At 57.6% G+C, this 13,478-nt stretch overlaps 5 protein-coding genes across 5 annotated transcripts; 3 read left to right on the plus strand and 2 right to left on the minus strand.

The window, feature by feature from the left end:
- Positions 1-1,038: 1,038 nt before the first annotated feature.
- Positions 1,039-3,119, plus strand: BKA78DRAFT_349513 (uncharacterized protein; the record flags this gene model as incomplete). The annotated part of the gene is made up of 2 exons (XM_066890821.1): positions 1,039-1,572; positions 1,638-3,119. The coding sequence occupies 2 exons, from the start codon at positions 1,039-1,041 to the stop codon at positions 3,117-3,119; spliced, it is 2,016 nt and encodes a 671-aa protein (XP_066747320.1).
- An 801-nt stretch (positions 3,120-3,920) lies between these two features.
- Positions 3,921-5,394, plus strand: BKA78DRAFT_304698 (uncharacterized protein; the record flags this gene model as incomplete). Its single annotated transcript, XM_066887641.1, has 4 exons — positions 3,921-4,003; positions 4,061-4,153; positions 4,277-4,726; positions 4,804-5,394. 4 exons carry the CDS (start codon positions 3,921-3,923, stop codon positions 5,204-5,206), a joined length of 1,029 nt encoding a protein of 342 aa, XP_066747321.1. The 3' UTR covers positions 5,207-5,394.
- A 2,076-nt stretch (positions 5,395-7,470) lies between these two features.
- BKA78DRAFT_329694 (kinase-like domain-containing protein) lies at positions 7,471-8,870 on the minus strand (the record flags this gene model as incomplete). The annotated part of the gene is made up of 3 exons (XM_066889688.1): positions 7,471-8,092; positions 8,154-8,484; positions 8,573-8,870. 3 exons carry the CDS (start codon positions 8,868-8,870, stop codon positions 7,471-7,473), a joined length of 1,251 nt encoding a protein of 416 aa, XP_066747322.1.
- Positions 8,871-10,750: 1,880 nt separating this feature from the next.
- Positions 10,751-11,965, minus strand: BKA78DRAFT_329711 (uncharacterized protein; the record flags this gene model as incomplete). Its single annotated transcript, XM_066889691.1, has 3 exons — positions 10,751-11,344; positions 11,401-11,874; positions 11,948-11,965. 3 exons carry the CDS (start codon positions 11,963-11,965, stop codon positions 10,751-10,753), a joined length of 1,086 nt encoding a protein of 361 aa, XP_066747323.1.
- A 699-nt stretch (positions 11,966-12,664) lies between these two features.
- BKA78DRAFT_349517 (uncharacterized protein) lies at positions 12,665-13,124 on the plus strand (the record flags this gene model as incomplete). Its single annotated transcript, XM_066890822.1, has 2 exons — positions 12,665-12,673; positions 12,762-13,124. The coding sequence occupies 2 exons, from the start codon at positions 12,665-12,667 to the stop codon at positions 13,122-13,124; spliced, it is 372 nt and encodes a 123-aa protein (XP_066747324.1).
- Between the last annotated feature and the right edge of the window lie 354 nt (positions 13,125-13,478).

Below are 13,478 nucleotides of genomic sequence, written 5' to 3' on the forward strand. Positions count from 1 at the left end.
TCCCATCCCACCACCATCCCTCCCACCCCCCTCTGGCGCTAAGCAGCTACATGAGCCTTATCATCCATCGTTGTCCGTCATGTGTTTTGCTGGGACGGTGGAGTGGAATGCACCTGGGATGGATTGGAACGGAGGCTCTCTCTCGCCTAAATCTAAAAATGCACTACGCACCAGTGTATGCGGGCGGGCGGGCGTGCATGCATGCGTGGTTTTAGCATGTAGGTAAGTAGAGTATGTAGGCTGCTTGGAGAGTTGGGTTTGTTATGCTCCAAATGGCGCGCTTCTGCGAGCGAAAGAGAGCCTACCTAGCTTCCTATTCGAGTAGCGTGAAGAATGTGTGGTGCATACCTAGGTTTGGTATAGTATAGCGTCGGAAGCCGTTTAGCCGCTCTCACGTGCAGCACACCGGCACGGTGAGTCAGGGTCCAACAACCCACCTAGCGTGGACGCGCGGACCGATTTTCTCCGCTCGGACCACTCGGGCCAGGTTGACGGCAGCCGAGGGACGCCCGCCGACGGCGCGCGCGGGAGAGAATCGGAACCTAACCTCAGGGAAAAACGAGACGACGTGCGAAGTCGACAGCACACCGCGCGGTACATTTGAGCACGCACCACGACCACCCACCCGACTGCCTACCGCTCAGGATGACTGCTACGGCGGCCGTGATGGGGTTTGTTTAGAGGTACGCTTGCGCTTGATGCTTCTTGACCTGACGTGTGGGCGGTGCGTTTTGGGCTTTGTTTCTGTCGTTGAGATTCGATTTGGGCGCGTCGGTCGTGCTGTCCGCCTTGACATGCGTAGGGCGCGGATGTGGAGATGGCTTTCTGGCCGACTGCGGATGGCGGAGAGGTGGATGGAGGGTGTTGCAGAGCGAGAGGGCGTATAAAGGACATGTTGGACGACGACTGACGACGAATCGAACAGTGTACCCAGTAGTCGCGCCAGCTTGATCTTTCGTTGGCCCCATTGTCTGTCACGGTCTGCACACGCGTTGAAAGAGCAAGGAATTTTCGAAAGTAGCCACAGCAAACACCACCATGCCCGCCATCCTCGATGACCCTTCGGCGCCCACCATCTTCCGCCAGTCGGGCGGCGCGCCCTTCCCCGACGCTGCGACGCCGCTGCCCGCGTCCATCGTCCCCAAACCCGTGACGCTGCGCGACCGTACTACCAAGGCGACGCTCATCCCCTTTGGCTCCGCGGACCGCGTGCCGCTGTCTCTCGTCGAGTACCTCTGCGCGCAGATGAACAGCGAGATTGAGCGCGGCGACACGTACCCGATGACGGCCCCCTTCAGCGTCGAAGCCTTTGGCCGCTACTGGTTCCAGAACTTTGGCGCCATCATGGTCCTGGGCGACGTGGCCGACGATGGCCAAGAGGCCCTGTGGCGCTGGGAGACGGAGGGCAAGGGCTGGGAGAAGCTGTGTCTGGGCAGCTTTTATATCAAACCGAATTACCCTGGCCGCAGCTCGCACGTGTGCAACGCCGGCTTCGTCGTCACTGATGGCGCAAGGAATAGGGGTGTTGGAAAGTTGATGGGCGAGTGCTACTTGGAATGGGCGCCGCTGCTAGTATGTAATCCCCCATGTCTTCAGGGGCAGGTTAGCTGATCAGACGTCTCCTTTTTCACTTGCAGGGCTACACTTACTCCGTGTTCAACCTCGTCTACGAGACCAACGTCGCCTCGTGCCGGATCTGGGACGCGCTGGGCTTCAAGCGCATCGGACGAGTCCCCGGCTGCGGCAACCTCAAGACGCAGCCCGAAGGCCACTTTGTCGACGCCATCATCTACGGCCGCCACCTGGGCTACAACAAGGAAGACGCGGACGACGAGCGCCGCTTCGAGCGCATCAAGTATTACCTCTTGACCGGAAAGTACCCGGGCGACGCTGATTCCGCCGAGAAGAACAGACTCCGAGCCGCGGTGAGGAACTACACGCTTGTCGAGCTGGGCGACGACGACCACGACCACCACGACGCCAGAAACGAACCCGTGGGATCCGCTGGCGCCCCTGGCATCTCTTCCATCTCGACCGACAAGGGGACCAAGCGCGTCAAGCTGATGCTTGGCGACAAGGAGGTGATATCAGACCCGCGCCAGCAGTACGAGATTGCGAGGCAGTTCCACCGCGGTGGCAGTAATGGTAGCAACAGCAACAACAATAACAACAACAACAACAATGCGGGAGACTTGCAGCACCACCAGCACGCAGGCATCAATAAAACGACGGCCAATGTGTCGGAGAAGTACCACTGGAACCGCATCAAGGGCACCGTGACGGACGTGATTGAGAATTGTGCCGAGTGCAGCGAAAAGGTGCGCAAGAAGGCGCAGCTCAAATCTGCATCTTCTTCTTCAAATGCTTCCGCGGGCCCGCCGCCCGCTCCGCGAACTGCCCACAAGTCTGCTGCGCCTGCTGCTACGCCGATGTCTTCTGTTGGTGCTGGTGAAGATCATCAACAACAACAACAGCCCTCTTTTGCTACTCCTAATGCCGCTTTCCTAGGCGGCGCTGCTTTCGATCCTTCTGGCCCCTCCACTGGTGCTCTTGCTGCGTCTTCTCACCCCGACATGTCCGTGTCCGCCTCTGCATACAGCCACAGCGCAACGTCTCCCCATGTAAACGGCTTCGCTCCCGCGTCGTCCTCCACAGCCGTCAACCCGGACCCCGCGTTGCCGCCGCCCCTGAATCCGCCCATATCCCCGACCACTGCCGCCACCATGCACCACCACGATCACCATCACCAGCAAGCATACCAGCCCGTCTCCCAGCACCAGCACGACCACCACTTGTACCACCAACAGAACCGCGAGCCTCCGTCCGCCACCTTTTTCTTCGACGCCGATGCCGCCGAAGGTGCTGCTGTCCACCACCATCAGTATCCTCACCACCTCCCCGACGCCGACGCCTATCGTCCCGCGTGGCGCCCGCCCAATCCGTCGTCACCCGTCCCAGACGCCGATGCGGATGCGGCTGCGGCTGCAGAGGCAAACCTTGCGCGTGCGCTTGCGCATCATCACCACCAGCACCAGCAGGATAGCGGTGGAGACGTAGATCCCTCGGCCATGGCGCTTGATCCGAGCATTTTGGAGCCCGGCGTTGATCCTTCTGGCTGATTGGGACGGTAGGTTTCGAATTGTGGTGGGAGAGCTGCTCGAGGTGATGAGCGCGGCGTGGCTGGCTGCATTGGTCGGTCTGGATGGGATGGAAACGAAGAGGAAGGTAGGCGTCAGGAGAGATCAAGGTCACAGTGGAATAATGGCCGTGAAGAGGGACCTGGGGAGCAAGAGCTCGTGTGCCTGCTGCGGCGGCATGGCTTGTTGAGTGTCGTGGAAGGATGGCAATAGCGCTCAAATGCCTGTGGAAAGCTCGGGGGTGTCAAAGATGGACCGCGTAAGTAGCACTGGACTGAAGCACTTGCTCTGGTGTAGAAGCGACTATCTACCTCATTCTTCTTTTGCTGCTCACGGTGCTTGGTGCGAATGCCTGCCTGTAGCAGTGACGCGCTTTCATCTATCTGGATGGTCCCAAGGTGAGTGTTGGGTCCGAAATGGCAAGTCCAATGTCTGCAATCATAACGCGGAAGCCTGCAGTGCGTGAGGCGCCCTTCGGACTTGCTTGCCTGCCTGCCCGGTGCAAACAAAAGAAGTCGGTCACGCCATGCTGTGGGCGCTCGCCTGCTCAACTGGAAGTACCGGACAGACCCTTTCCTTCCTCGTCCGCACGGCGTTGACTCAGCGCCCGCGCTCCATCATCCCACCCTCCGTCTTCATCCTACTTCCTCTCTCTCCATCCTCCCAACATTCAACTCATCTCATCGTCATCGCTTCATCCCAAAACCATCACATTGTCTCTCAAATTCTCAGGCCGACGGCCAGTGCGCCAACGTCTAGAAGGCAAACAACACCGCCGGCAAAATGATGTGCATCGGAGCGGACGTCTCCCACCCTGCTCCGCGCTGGCGAGGGCAGACGGCACCGTTGGTTCTTACGCCGCTTGTGTAAGTTGCACCTTTCCTGTCAACGTGCTTCGAACTCGTCGCTAACGTCAACACCAGAGGAAGTCGTTGGCACGTTGCGGCTCTCGGTGTCGGTCTCTCGCCTATCGCCAGCGGCACCACTAGCAGCTCCTCGTTGCATTCGGTCAAATCGTAAGTTGGACCTCCCGACTGCTCCCTGTCATCTCACGCTGCCATTGCTGCGTATGAGGTGCTTCTTCTTTCTTCGAGCTGCAACAACCCGCGTGTTGAATGCTTGACTGACGCCTTTACCAGAAAAATCCCGCTGGCGCTTCCGTCGTCGTCGTTGTCGTCCGTATACGCGCGCGCGCGTCTCTCACTGCCGCTGCCGCAATGCGCATCAAATCCTGCCCTGGAAAGGTTTCACTTTGCCTCCGTCGTCACAATCTTTTCTTGCTCCTCTTCGACCATCTTCGGTTCCGAAACCAACTGCTCCGTCTCCGAACAACTTCGTCGATTCCTTCGCTACAAGACTTGTCAATTTCCCAACGATCACCAACGACAACCGTCCACCGCCAAGCCAGTCAATCCCACTTGGTTCTCTCGCACTCCAGTCCAGGGCGGTTGGTTGACCCGGTACTTCTGTTTGCCGTCGGCAACTGGCGTCGACCGAGGGGCTCCGGCGGATGATCGTGGCCGGCCTGGCGTACATTGGATCCACCACCGCCGCAATGGGCATTCCGCTCTGGACGATTGGGTTGGCGTGTAAGTTGACGTTCACGGCTGCTCCCTACTCTGGACCGTATGTTTGAATGCTCCTGCTAATACGATTTTTGACTTAGCCATCATGGCCGAATTGAAATCGTTTCAGTGGCCCAGGCCTTCGCGGCCAAAATCCACTTCTTTGTGTTTTTTTCTGTGGTTGTGGGTGCCCCCATTTTGTTTTTTGGTCGCGGCTCGTCCGCACGTCTGGCTGTCGACCACGGCACCGCTGAGAACTGTGGGCTTCGGCAGCAGCTTGTCGCAGGGCTGGCCTTTGTTGCGGGGGTCCCGGTCGCCGCAGGGGTGTTTTGGGCGAGGGGGCGACGGCGCCTTGTGCACATCGATGAAGAGGGGGTGTGGTGGGTGGCCCCGGTGTTGCGGGCGAGGCTTCGGGCCTTGATGTTGTTGTGTTTGTTGCTCGCGGTGGAGTGGGGTGTCCTGGGCTTCGGCTCATGGTGCCGTGGGGTCGTTGTTTGTGTTTAGTGCGCGTTGATGAAGAGGGGGCTGGTGGGTTGCGCCGATGCTGAAGGGGAGGCTTCGGGCCGTGGTGGTGTTGCTGGTGTTGTTGTTTGTGGAGTTGGGGGTGTTGGGCTAGTGGAGGTCACACTCTTAGAGTGGTATCAGAACTGCAGAGAGAACTGTTGATTGAAGCTACTACTACAGCTGAATTACACACTGTTCTCCAAATGACTTCTCATCCCACTTCTGAGTAGCCAAGACCAACTTCCATGGCTCAAAATGCCAGCGCGTAATGTTGAGATTTTTATGCCGGCTTTTTGAGCTTCTGAAGGGACAATGGAGTCGACTGGCAGTTTTTGTGATTTGATTTGTGTCATCGCGATGATAGTGGTTGGGTGTTTTGTCCTGCTCGCGTCAAGAAAGGGGAATGCTCTGTCTCTTGGCTACTTGATTTCTCCTCAAACCAGTGTACATTCTGCCTTGGTTTGAAATTCCAGACAACCTGGCAAGGTCCCAGGAGCACAAGCAACCATATCCGTGCAGTCTAACACTTTTCTCATCACCCGTCTCTCTTCGACAGTTCGTCCTCTGAAGCGCCTCAGCCTGAAACCATGAAGCGAATGGACCAAGAACCGGCGCCCATGGCAAGAGATGACTCTCGGCTTGTATTGGGCAGTGTGCACTGGATGGTGGAGAGAGAGAGGAGCACAGCACGAGTGCTCTAAAGCTCTGTTCCGCCGCCTCTCCTTCTAAGACGACGAATCCTCCCGTCACACGCAGACAGGCAGCTGTGGACTTGACTGGGCTCTATCCAGTGACTTGGATGCTTGCCATGTGTGCCTCGTACCGTGGATGGAACAGTACAGTGCATTACAGCTCAGTAGCGCGCCACTTTGACGCTGAATCTCTTTCGCCATTCAATGTGGTAGGCGGGAAGGGAAGAGTGAGAGAGGGAGGCTGATGTAGGGCTGTTCTGCTTCTGCACGGCACAGCACGGGACGGGACGGGACAAGTGAAGTCGTAGGTAGTGCAGTCGGGCTGTTTGGATGCGCTCGGCACGCGTGGAGGTAGCTAGGTACCTACATGGCTACACCCGTAGCTACACGCACGTCATGTTGGACGCAAACTGCCATCTGGTTGGTTCCATGGTTCATGCTTGCTCCACACTGGTCTTTGCTTTGGCCCTTGCTATTGTGTAATACATACGCTATATCGCTCGCTAGCTAGCTAGCCATGTGTCTGTGTCTAGATCTTCAATTCGCAAACTTGGAAAAAAGTTTATGTTTGTTTGTTGTTTGAAGGTATCTGAGCCATTTTTGCCATGTTTCCCGCCTGCCTGCCTTGTATCTCCTTTTTCTCCTTTGTTCATGAGCCAAGGCTTAAATGGAGTAATTACAGGACTTCTTTCAAGAAGGCATCACGGCATTGCTGCTCAGGAGATCTAGGGGGTGGGGGAATTAGAGGAGTAGTAGGAGTAGTTGTTAGGTAGTAGTATGCTAGCATATATGTACTTAGTGATGTGATGATCATGCTGCCAACAACATTTCAAATTTCATGATATTAAATAACCTATGTATGCACCCTTTTTTTTTAAAAAAAAAAAAAAAATCACCCACCCCTCGTGCTCGAGTAGAGAGAAGGAAGAAGTCAAGTTTAATGATGCCCCATCATCCCCAATCTGAAAACCCCCCAACGCCGTCTCAAATCGGTTCCCCGGTGGAGGAAAGGTAGGTAGGTAGGTACCTGGCATCCACCCCTTGACTAGGTATGTTGCACTCCAATCCGACGTCAGCACTCGTTTCCTCCCTGGGTCGAGGCGTTGAACCCATACTGCTACCCACTTTCTCAAGCCGAGTAGACTGGACAACACATATGTAGAGCCGCTGCTCTTATACAAACACTCTGAAAATAGATGGTAGACATGGATCTCTTCTACTGCTGCAACTACAACGACGACGTCCGTGTGTACTGTACTGTATACATTATCCGCGTGCGTGTATCATACGCTCACTCACTCACTCGCCGTCTCTTCCTACCTACCTACTACCTACATACCTACAAAACGTGACTGACGGACAACTGACTCCATGATGAACCGCAACCACGCGCAGCAGACGCCCGGGCGGCTGCGCTAGCCTGTCCTCCTCCCATCCACTCAACACGGCCCCCGGTTAGAGGGCTCTCCACGCTCGCTCGCTCGCCCACACTACTTGACCCTCGCTCGCTCGCTAGCTATGCTCGCTGTGCTCGCTGTGCTCGCTGTGCTCGCTGTGCTCGCCGTGCTCGCCTCACCGCGCCCGCCACATGCCCTCCTGCGTCTCGCGGATGCGGCGCTCCTGGCTGCGAATCATCTCCTCGGTCTGGCCCCTGCCGTCCGCACGGCCATCAATATCCATCTTATCCGCGTCCGCACCCGCCTCGTTTCCATGGCCCTCCGGCCGCGCCTCGCCGCCCACAATAACCTCCGGCACAGGGGGCGCGCCCCTTGGCGGCTCGCCGGAGCGGGCACCATCCATGACGGCGGCGCCGCCGCCGGCGCGCAGCTGGTTGATGGCGCGAATGGTGTCGATGGCGGCGTGGAGGGTGCGGCGGGCGTTGAAGTTCTTCTTGACGGTGGGCAGCAGGTCCTCCTTGCCGCCGGCGGCGCTGGGGACCGTGTTTGTGCTGGGATCCGCGATCCACGGGTGCGACAGCGCGTCGTGCGAGCTCATGCGGTGCAGCGGGTCGACGGTGAGGCAGCGCCGGATGAAGTCGCGCGCGGTGCTGGACACGCCGCGCCAGTATTCGAGTGGCGTGAAGCTGTAGTCGGCCACCAGGATGGCTTGCATTTCTTCCAGGTTGCTGTCCCGGTCGAACGGCGTGTAGCCGCAGAGGAGGAAGTAGGTTATTACGCCTATGGCCCATATGTCTCTGGAGATGGGGGAGGTTAGCGCCCGACAGCTTTTACAGAGAGATTGGACATCAAACATACACGGGCTTCCCATGGCCGCTCTTCTTGAAAATCTCGGGGGCCATGTATCCCGGGGTGCCGCAGGTGGTGGTCAGGACGTGGAACTGCTCCTCGTCCATGATGCGGCTGAGGCCAAAGTCGGCAATCAGCAGGTCGGCGTTGTCCTCGGGCGTGCGGAACAGCAGGTTCTCGGGCTTGAGGTCGCGGTGCACGATGCCGTGGTCGTGCAGGTACGCCACGGCCGACAGCGTCGCGCGTATCAGGTCGGCCGCGTCCGACTCGTAGTAGCTGCCCTTGCGGCAGATGCGGTCGAAGAGCTCGCCGCCGAGCGCCAGGTCCGTCACTAGGTATACTACGAAGACACACTCTGGTATGAGTCGAACGAAATCTTGAACACTGCACATCTTTCTGACTACCAAAACAAGAAAAACTACACTTACAATTGTTCATTGTCTCAAAGTAATCCACCAGGGTCAAAATGTTCTGATGGCCCATGGACACGCGCTTGAGCACGGCAATCTCGTTGCGCACCATGTGCTCGCGGCCGGCCATGAGGCGCTTGTTGATGACCTTTGCCGCGTAGTAGCGCCCCGTGTCAATGTGCACGCACTCCTTGACCACCGAGTAGCTGCCCGCCCCGAGCGTCTTGCCCGTCTTGTAGCGGCAGGGCTGGATCGCCGCTTGCTGCTGCGCCGACGTCGAGCCTGCGGGCGCCTTGCCGTTGGATGTTGCTGCCATGGCGATGGTGGGCTGTGGTTTGCAGCTTTCTTTGATTTGGTGGTGAGAGAGAGCTAAAGCGGTGAATCCAACCCAGTCAGTCCTCGCCGAATCGACTGGTCAATTGCTTCGAACAAGACTCGTGGTATTCCCACCAGCTTGGCTGTCGTCTCGTCTCGTCTCGTTTCGTTTCGTCCCGTCCCGTCGGGTGGGGTACGCGCCGTCGGGTACCTACGATTCTCCAGAGTCCAGTCGCAAAAACCAGGAAAACCCTCCGTCACGCAAACAGAACAAGACGCCTCAGTCTACAAGCGAGAGGCACTCGTTCGCAACCGTCGTGTCCTCAGCGTGCGCAGACAGTCCGGCGCGGCAACAGTTCCAAACCAGAGCGGCCTTCGATGCAAAAGCTTCTCAAAACGAGCCTTGCTCTTGCAGCGGAATAGGTCCCTTGAGGCCTGCTTGGTCGCTTTGCTCGCTACCTGGTGCTCTTGTTCGTTCGTTTGTTCCCACACGCAACAAATGCTCGCGCTGGAACAGACAGTCGCTACCTTAGCTCTTTCTCTTTCCTAGCTCTTGCGTCGGATACGAACGGCGATGTCTCCTGGTATGCGGTGAGGCAGGCAGGCTGGCTGGCGCAAACTCCACGAGGAGGAGACGGGAGGAAGAGAGGGAGGGTTTCGTGGGACGACTGGACTCGAGTCGTGTCGTGGCGGCGGGGAGTTGGGTGGTTGATGAGCTGAGTCCAGCGCAGAGCGAACGATCTTCGGCGGTGCGGTGAGAGATGTAGAAGCAGCAAGACACAAGGCTCGCAGTTCGGACGGGCACCCACGACAAGGCGGTGGAGGAGAAATGGTTGGGTGGAGTAGGTAAGAAGTCAATCAGTCAGTCAAGTCAAGTCAGGTCGCGCCCATCAGGCTGAGGGAGCCAGCCAGCCAGCCAGCCAGCTAGCCAGGTGGAGGGAGGGGGATGTGGGCCTCGCCGGGTAGCAAGGGTGAGGCAGCCCACGCAACGCACCACGGGCACCACTCAAGGCTGTGGCCAGGGTCCCGTTGTCCCGTCTGTCCCTCCGTCACTGTCACCAGGTCATAGTTTGGCGCAAGCAATCGTATTGTACCGCATCATCATCGCCCATAGTTACCATCGCACCAATCGACTCGGCTCAGGTACATACAAAGTACATACATAAGCGACGGCTCAGTACATACAACTGACAGCGGGACGGACCACGCACGGGTTGCAGATGATGGAACCCTCTCTCTTTGCTGCGTTGATGCAGTCTGCCAAAATTTCACTACCTCTCATTTCACACACTTCTTCAAGACTCAAAAGGCAGCACATTTCGTGCGTGCTTGCTTGATTGATACCTGCCTGTCTGCCTGTCATCTTTCCTTCCTTCCCGCCTGCCATCCTACCCACCATCCCAATAAAAACTCCCAAATCCATTTCCATTTCCCCTCGGCGAATAGCGAAACCGAATGAATAAGGGTCAACAAATCAAAAAGGAACTTTCAAGTAGTCCATCATCCCGCCACGATGCCTAAAACGAAAAAAAGAGACCAGAGGAGGGTAGGGTGCGTGTTCGAAAGAGAAAAAGCCAAATGGTTCAAAACAAAAACATGGACGTAGAAAGTGGGAAAAGAACTCCGTAAACTCTTGCTTTCGCCAGGCTACCACTCATTTGCGAGTATTGATAGAGGGGATGAGGGGGCGGGGGGATTTTTCGTTTTTCGCTCTCTCGGGTTTGGATCTAGCCACCATCACCTCGACGTTGTTTGTGTAGACTAGCGCCTCAAGCCTCAATTCAGCTAGCCCAGGCTAGGCACCGGAACCCCAAACAACATCACGGAGACAACGAAAACAACAAAGATTGAAAAAAAAAAAAAAAAAACGCGCAAACGCCACTACACAGCCGTGCCGGGGCTCTCGCCATCCGCAACAACCGGCACATTGAGCCCGCGATTCGAGCTCTGCAACACAATCTGCTCGTGCCGCCGCGCGCGCAAAAAGTCAGAGACGCTCCGTATCAGAATGAACCAGCCGACTATCATGAGGATGTACGCAAGCCACTCGCTCGTGCTGATGCCGCCGGCGCCGCCCACCCCGTCGCCGCCGCCCGTCACGTCGTCCGGGTCAAAGTCGACGTTGTTGGGGTCTTTCGGTGGCTCGTTGAAGGCGTTTGGTGACGATGTGCTGCCGCCGCCAACCACGTCCGCGCCTGAGGTTGCTGCGCCTTTCATCGTGAAGCCGTATTGCACAAGGGTAATGCCGAGGCCTGCGCGGGCGCCGTTTTTGGCGGCGTGTGTGGTGTGAAGGAGATAGGTGAGAAGGAAACCGACGAGCTGAAAGGCCATGCTGATGATGGCGTTCCATATGAAGGAAAAGACGGAGCCGACTGGGAGGCCGTCGACAAACACTTCGTCAGTGTGCAGCCCGGGGGCAAGAATTGTGGTTTCCCAGTAGGGAGGTGTGGCGTCCGCGGCAGCTTGCTCATATGACTGAATGACTGTCAGTCACAACCCCAGAAAATGCACATGAGTGAGGGAAGACGCACCGGAGGCTTCTCCTCCACTTCTTCGCCCCTAGTCGGCTTCGCGCTCAGATTGGCAAAGACGCCGTCGTTGCCCACGCCTCCGCCCACGACCCTCCCGTTCGCGTTCGCCCCGGGCCCGAACGCCGGCAACTGCGTGACGCGCCGCTCAATCGGCCGCGGCGGCGTAGCGGTGCGACGCTGCCAACTCGACTCGCCGCTGTCAGCACTGTGGTCCCGGCTGGCCTCGGGCTGCCCTCGCATAAGCCGCTGGCGGTCGTCGGGACCGTCATGTTCGTCATCCGAGTCTTCGTCGTCCGACGGGCTGGCAAACGTGTCTTCGAGTTCGCGGTCGGCGGTGGTCGGGGCCTTGGGCCGCGGCGACGAGGAGCGGCTGTGGAAGGAGGGAGGTGGCGACGAGGGTATCGGATAATGCTGCGTTAGCGATGCAGCGGCCGGGGTGTTTTCTACGTGATCATCTTCGTCGTTGGCGGACAACTACGACATGTGTTAGTAGGACGGCGAAATGCTGCAGACGCAAAAGTGGTCGTGGTGTTGTTCGGTGGCTTACCCGCTGATATCTAGGCATCCTTCGTCGTCGGCGTGCGCGGTCGCTCGCGATGGGTCAGGGAGAGCGGAGCGGGGTATCAGGAGAAGCAAAATGCAGGAGCAGATTCGAGTAAAACGGGAAAAAGGACAGGCGAGAGGGCGAGCAAAGGCGGAGCAGGATCGGCAGAGACGCGCAAGACGAGTAAGAAGCACGGAGGTGGGAAGGGTGTTGTGTTGTCGTGGTGGAGGATGCGGCACCTGGTCGCGGGAGTGGGTGATTGGGGTCGACTGAGGCTGGTGCGGCGGCTAGTGTCGCTGAAGTTTCCAGACGGACGGCCGCCGAAACCGAGCAGAGGGACGAACCGGGGGAGACGACGGGGCAGAGGAGCAGTTGTTGGAGCAGACGAGAGTGTTGAGATGGAGGAGTAAGAAGAGAGAGGAAGATGAACAACCAACTGACTGCTGGGGGCTGGGGCTTAGCGTTAGCCTACCTTACGCCCGCTAGGCTCAAGACAATCGCAGTGAGTGACTTTGACTGCTGCTGCGCCTCCGCTGCGACAAGTCGCCTCGGCGCTCGGCGCTAGCAGACACTTCCCAGTCGCGCGCGTCATACAATTTCTCCAACTGCAGCCGCTCAATGATCTGCATGCCATTCTTTCGTCCCGCAACCTCGACACGAAAACAGCAAACAAAAAAACGACTTCAACCTCCAATTATCTGTTTACTCGCATTTGCAACCATGTCTGCCGTACGCCTGCCTCCCCATTCCTCCTCGTCCACCCACCCTTCCGCCAAAAAAAAATCCGTCCCAACTAACCACCAATCCAACCACGCAGACATCCACCATCGCCCGGCACTACGCGCGCATCGCGTCGCTCTGGCCCGTCGACACGCTGCGCCCGGCGCTGTCCTTCCAAAGCGCGCTGAACAAGCGTCAAAAGGCCGTCACCAGCACCTCTTCCTCTTCCTCCGCAACAACAACACCACCCCCCCAAGAATCCCGCGACCTCAACGCCCTCTACTCGCTGCTCGACAACCGCTACAAGCGCACCTACCCGCTGTCGCCGCGCTTCCTGCGCCCCAACAGCAAGGCGACGTACTACGAGGATCTGATGCAGGAGCTGGAGCGGAGCACGCAGCGCAATTGGTGGCAGGGCTTTGTTACCAAGCTGAAGGCGCGGTTGAGGTTTGATTCGTAGGGAGGGTTGTGTGTGGGGCGATGGCGTTTGGGGTTGGCTCTGGGTAGATTTGGGTTCGGCTTGGGTTGCTTTCAGACGAAGGAGATGGATGTTCAATGAGGCGGCGACTGGCGTCTGTCTGTCTTTTTTTTTTTTTTTTTTTCCACACAGACACCGACCTACACACGTTCTGTCGGCACAGACTCGATGCATGTAGAAATCGGGAATACATGCAGCCCCATGAAGCCTCGTCGCTTGCCTCGCGAGAGCTGAATGCAACAACAAGCGTGGCCGGTTGCTACATGCACACATGTCCCTATCCTCTCTCCCTTGTCTTCATTTACAAACTTCTCATTTGCATTTACTTTTTTCCTG

The sequence above is a fragment of the Phyllosticta capitalensis genome (assembly GCF_038381095.1).
Source record: "Phyllosticta capitalensis strain CBS 128856 chromosome Unknown BKA78scaffold_2, whole genome shotgun sequence".
Classification (NCBI taxonomy): domain Eukaryota; kingdom Fungi; phylum Ascomycota; class Dothideomycetes; order Botryosphaeriales; family Phyllostictaceae; genus Phyllosticta; species Phyllosticta capitalensis.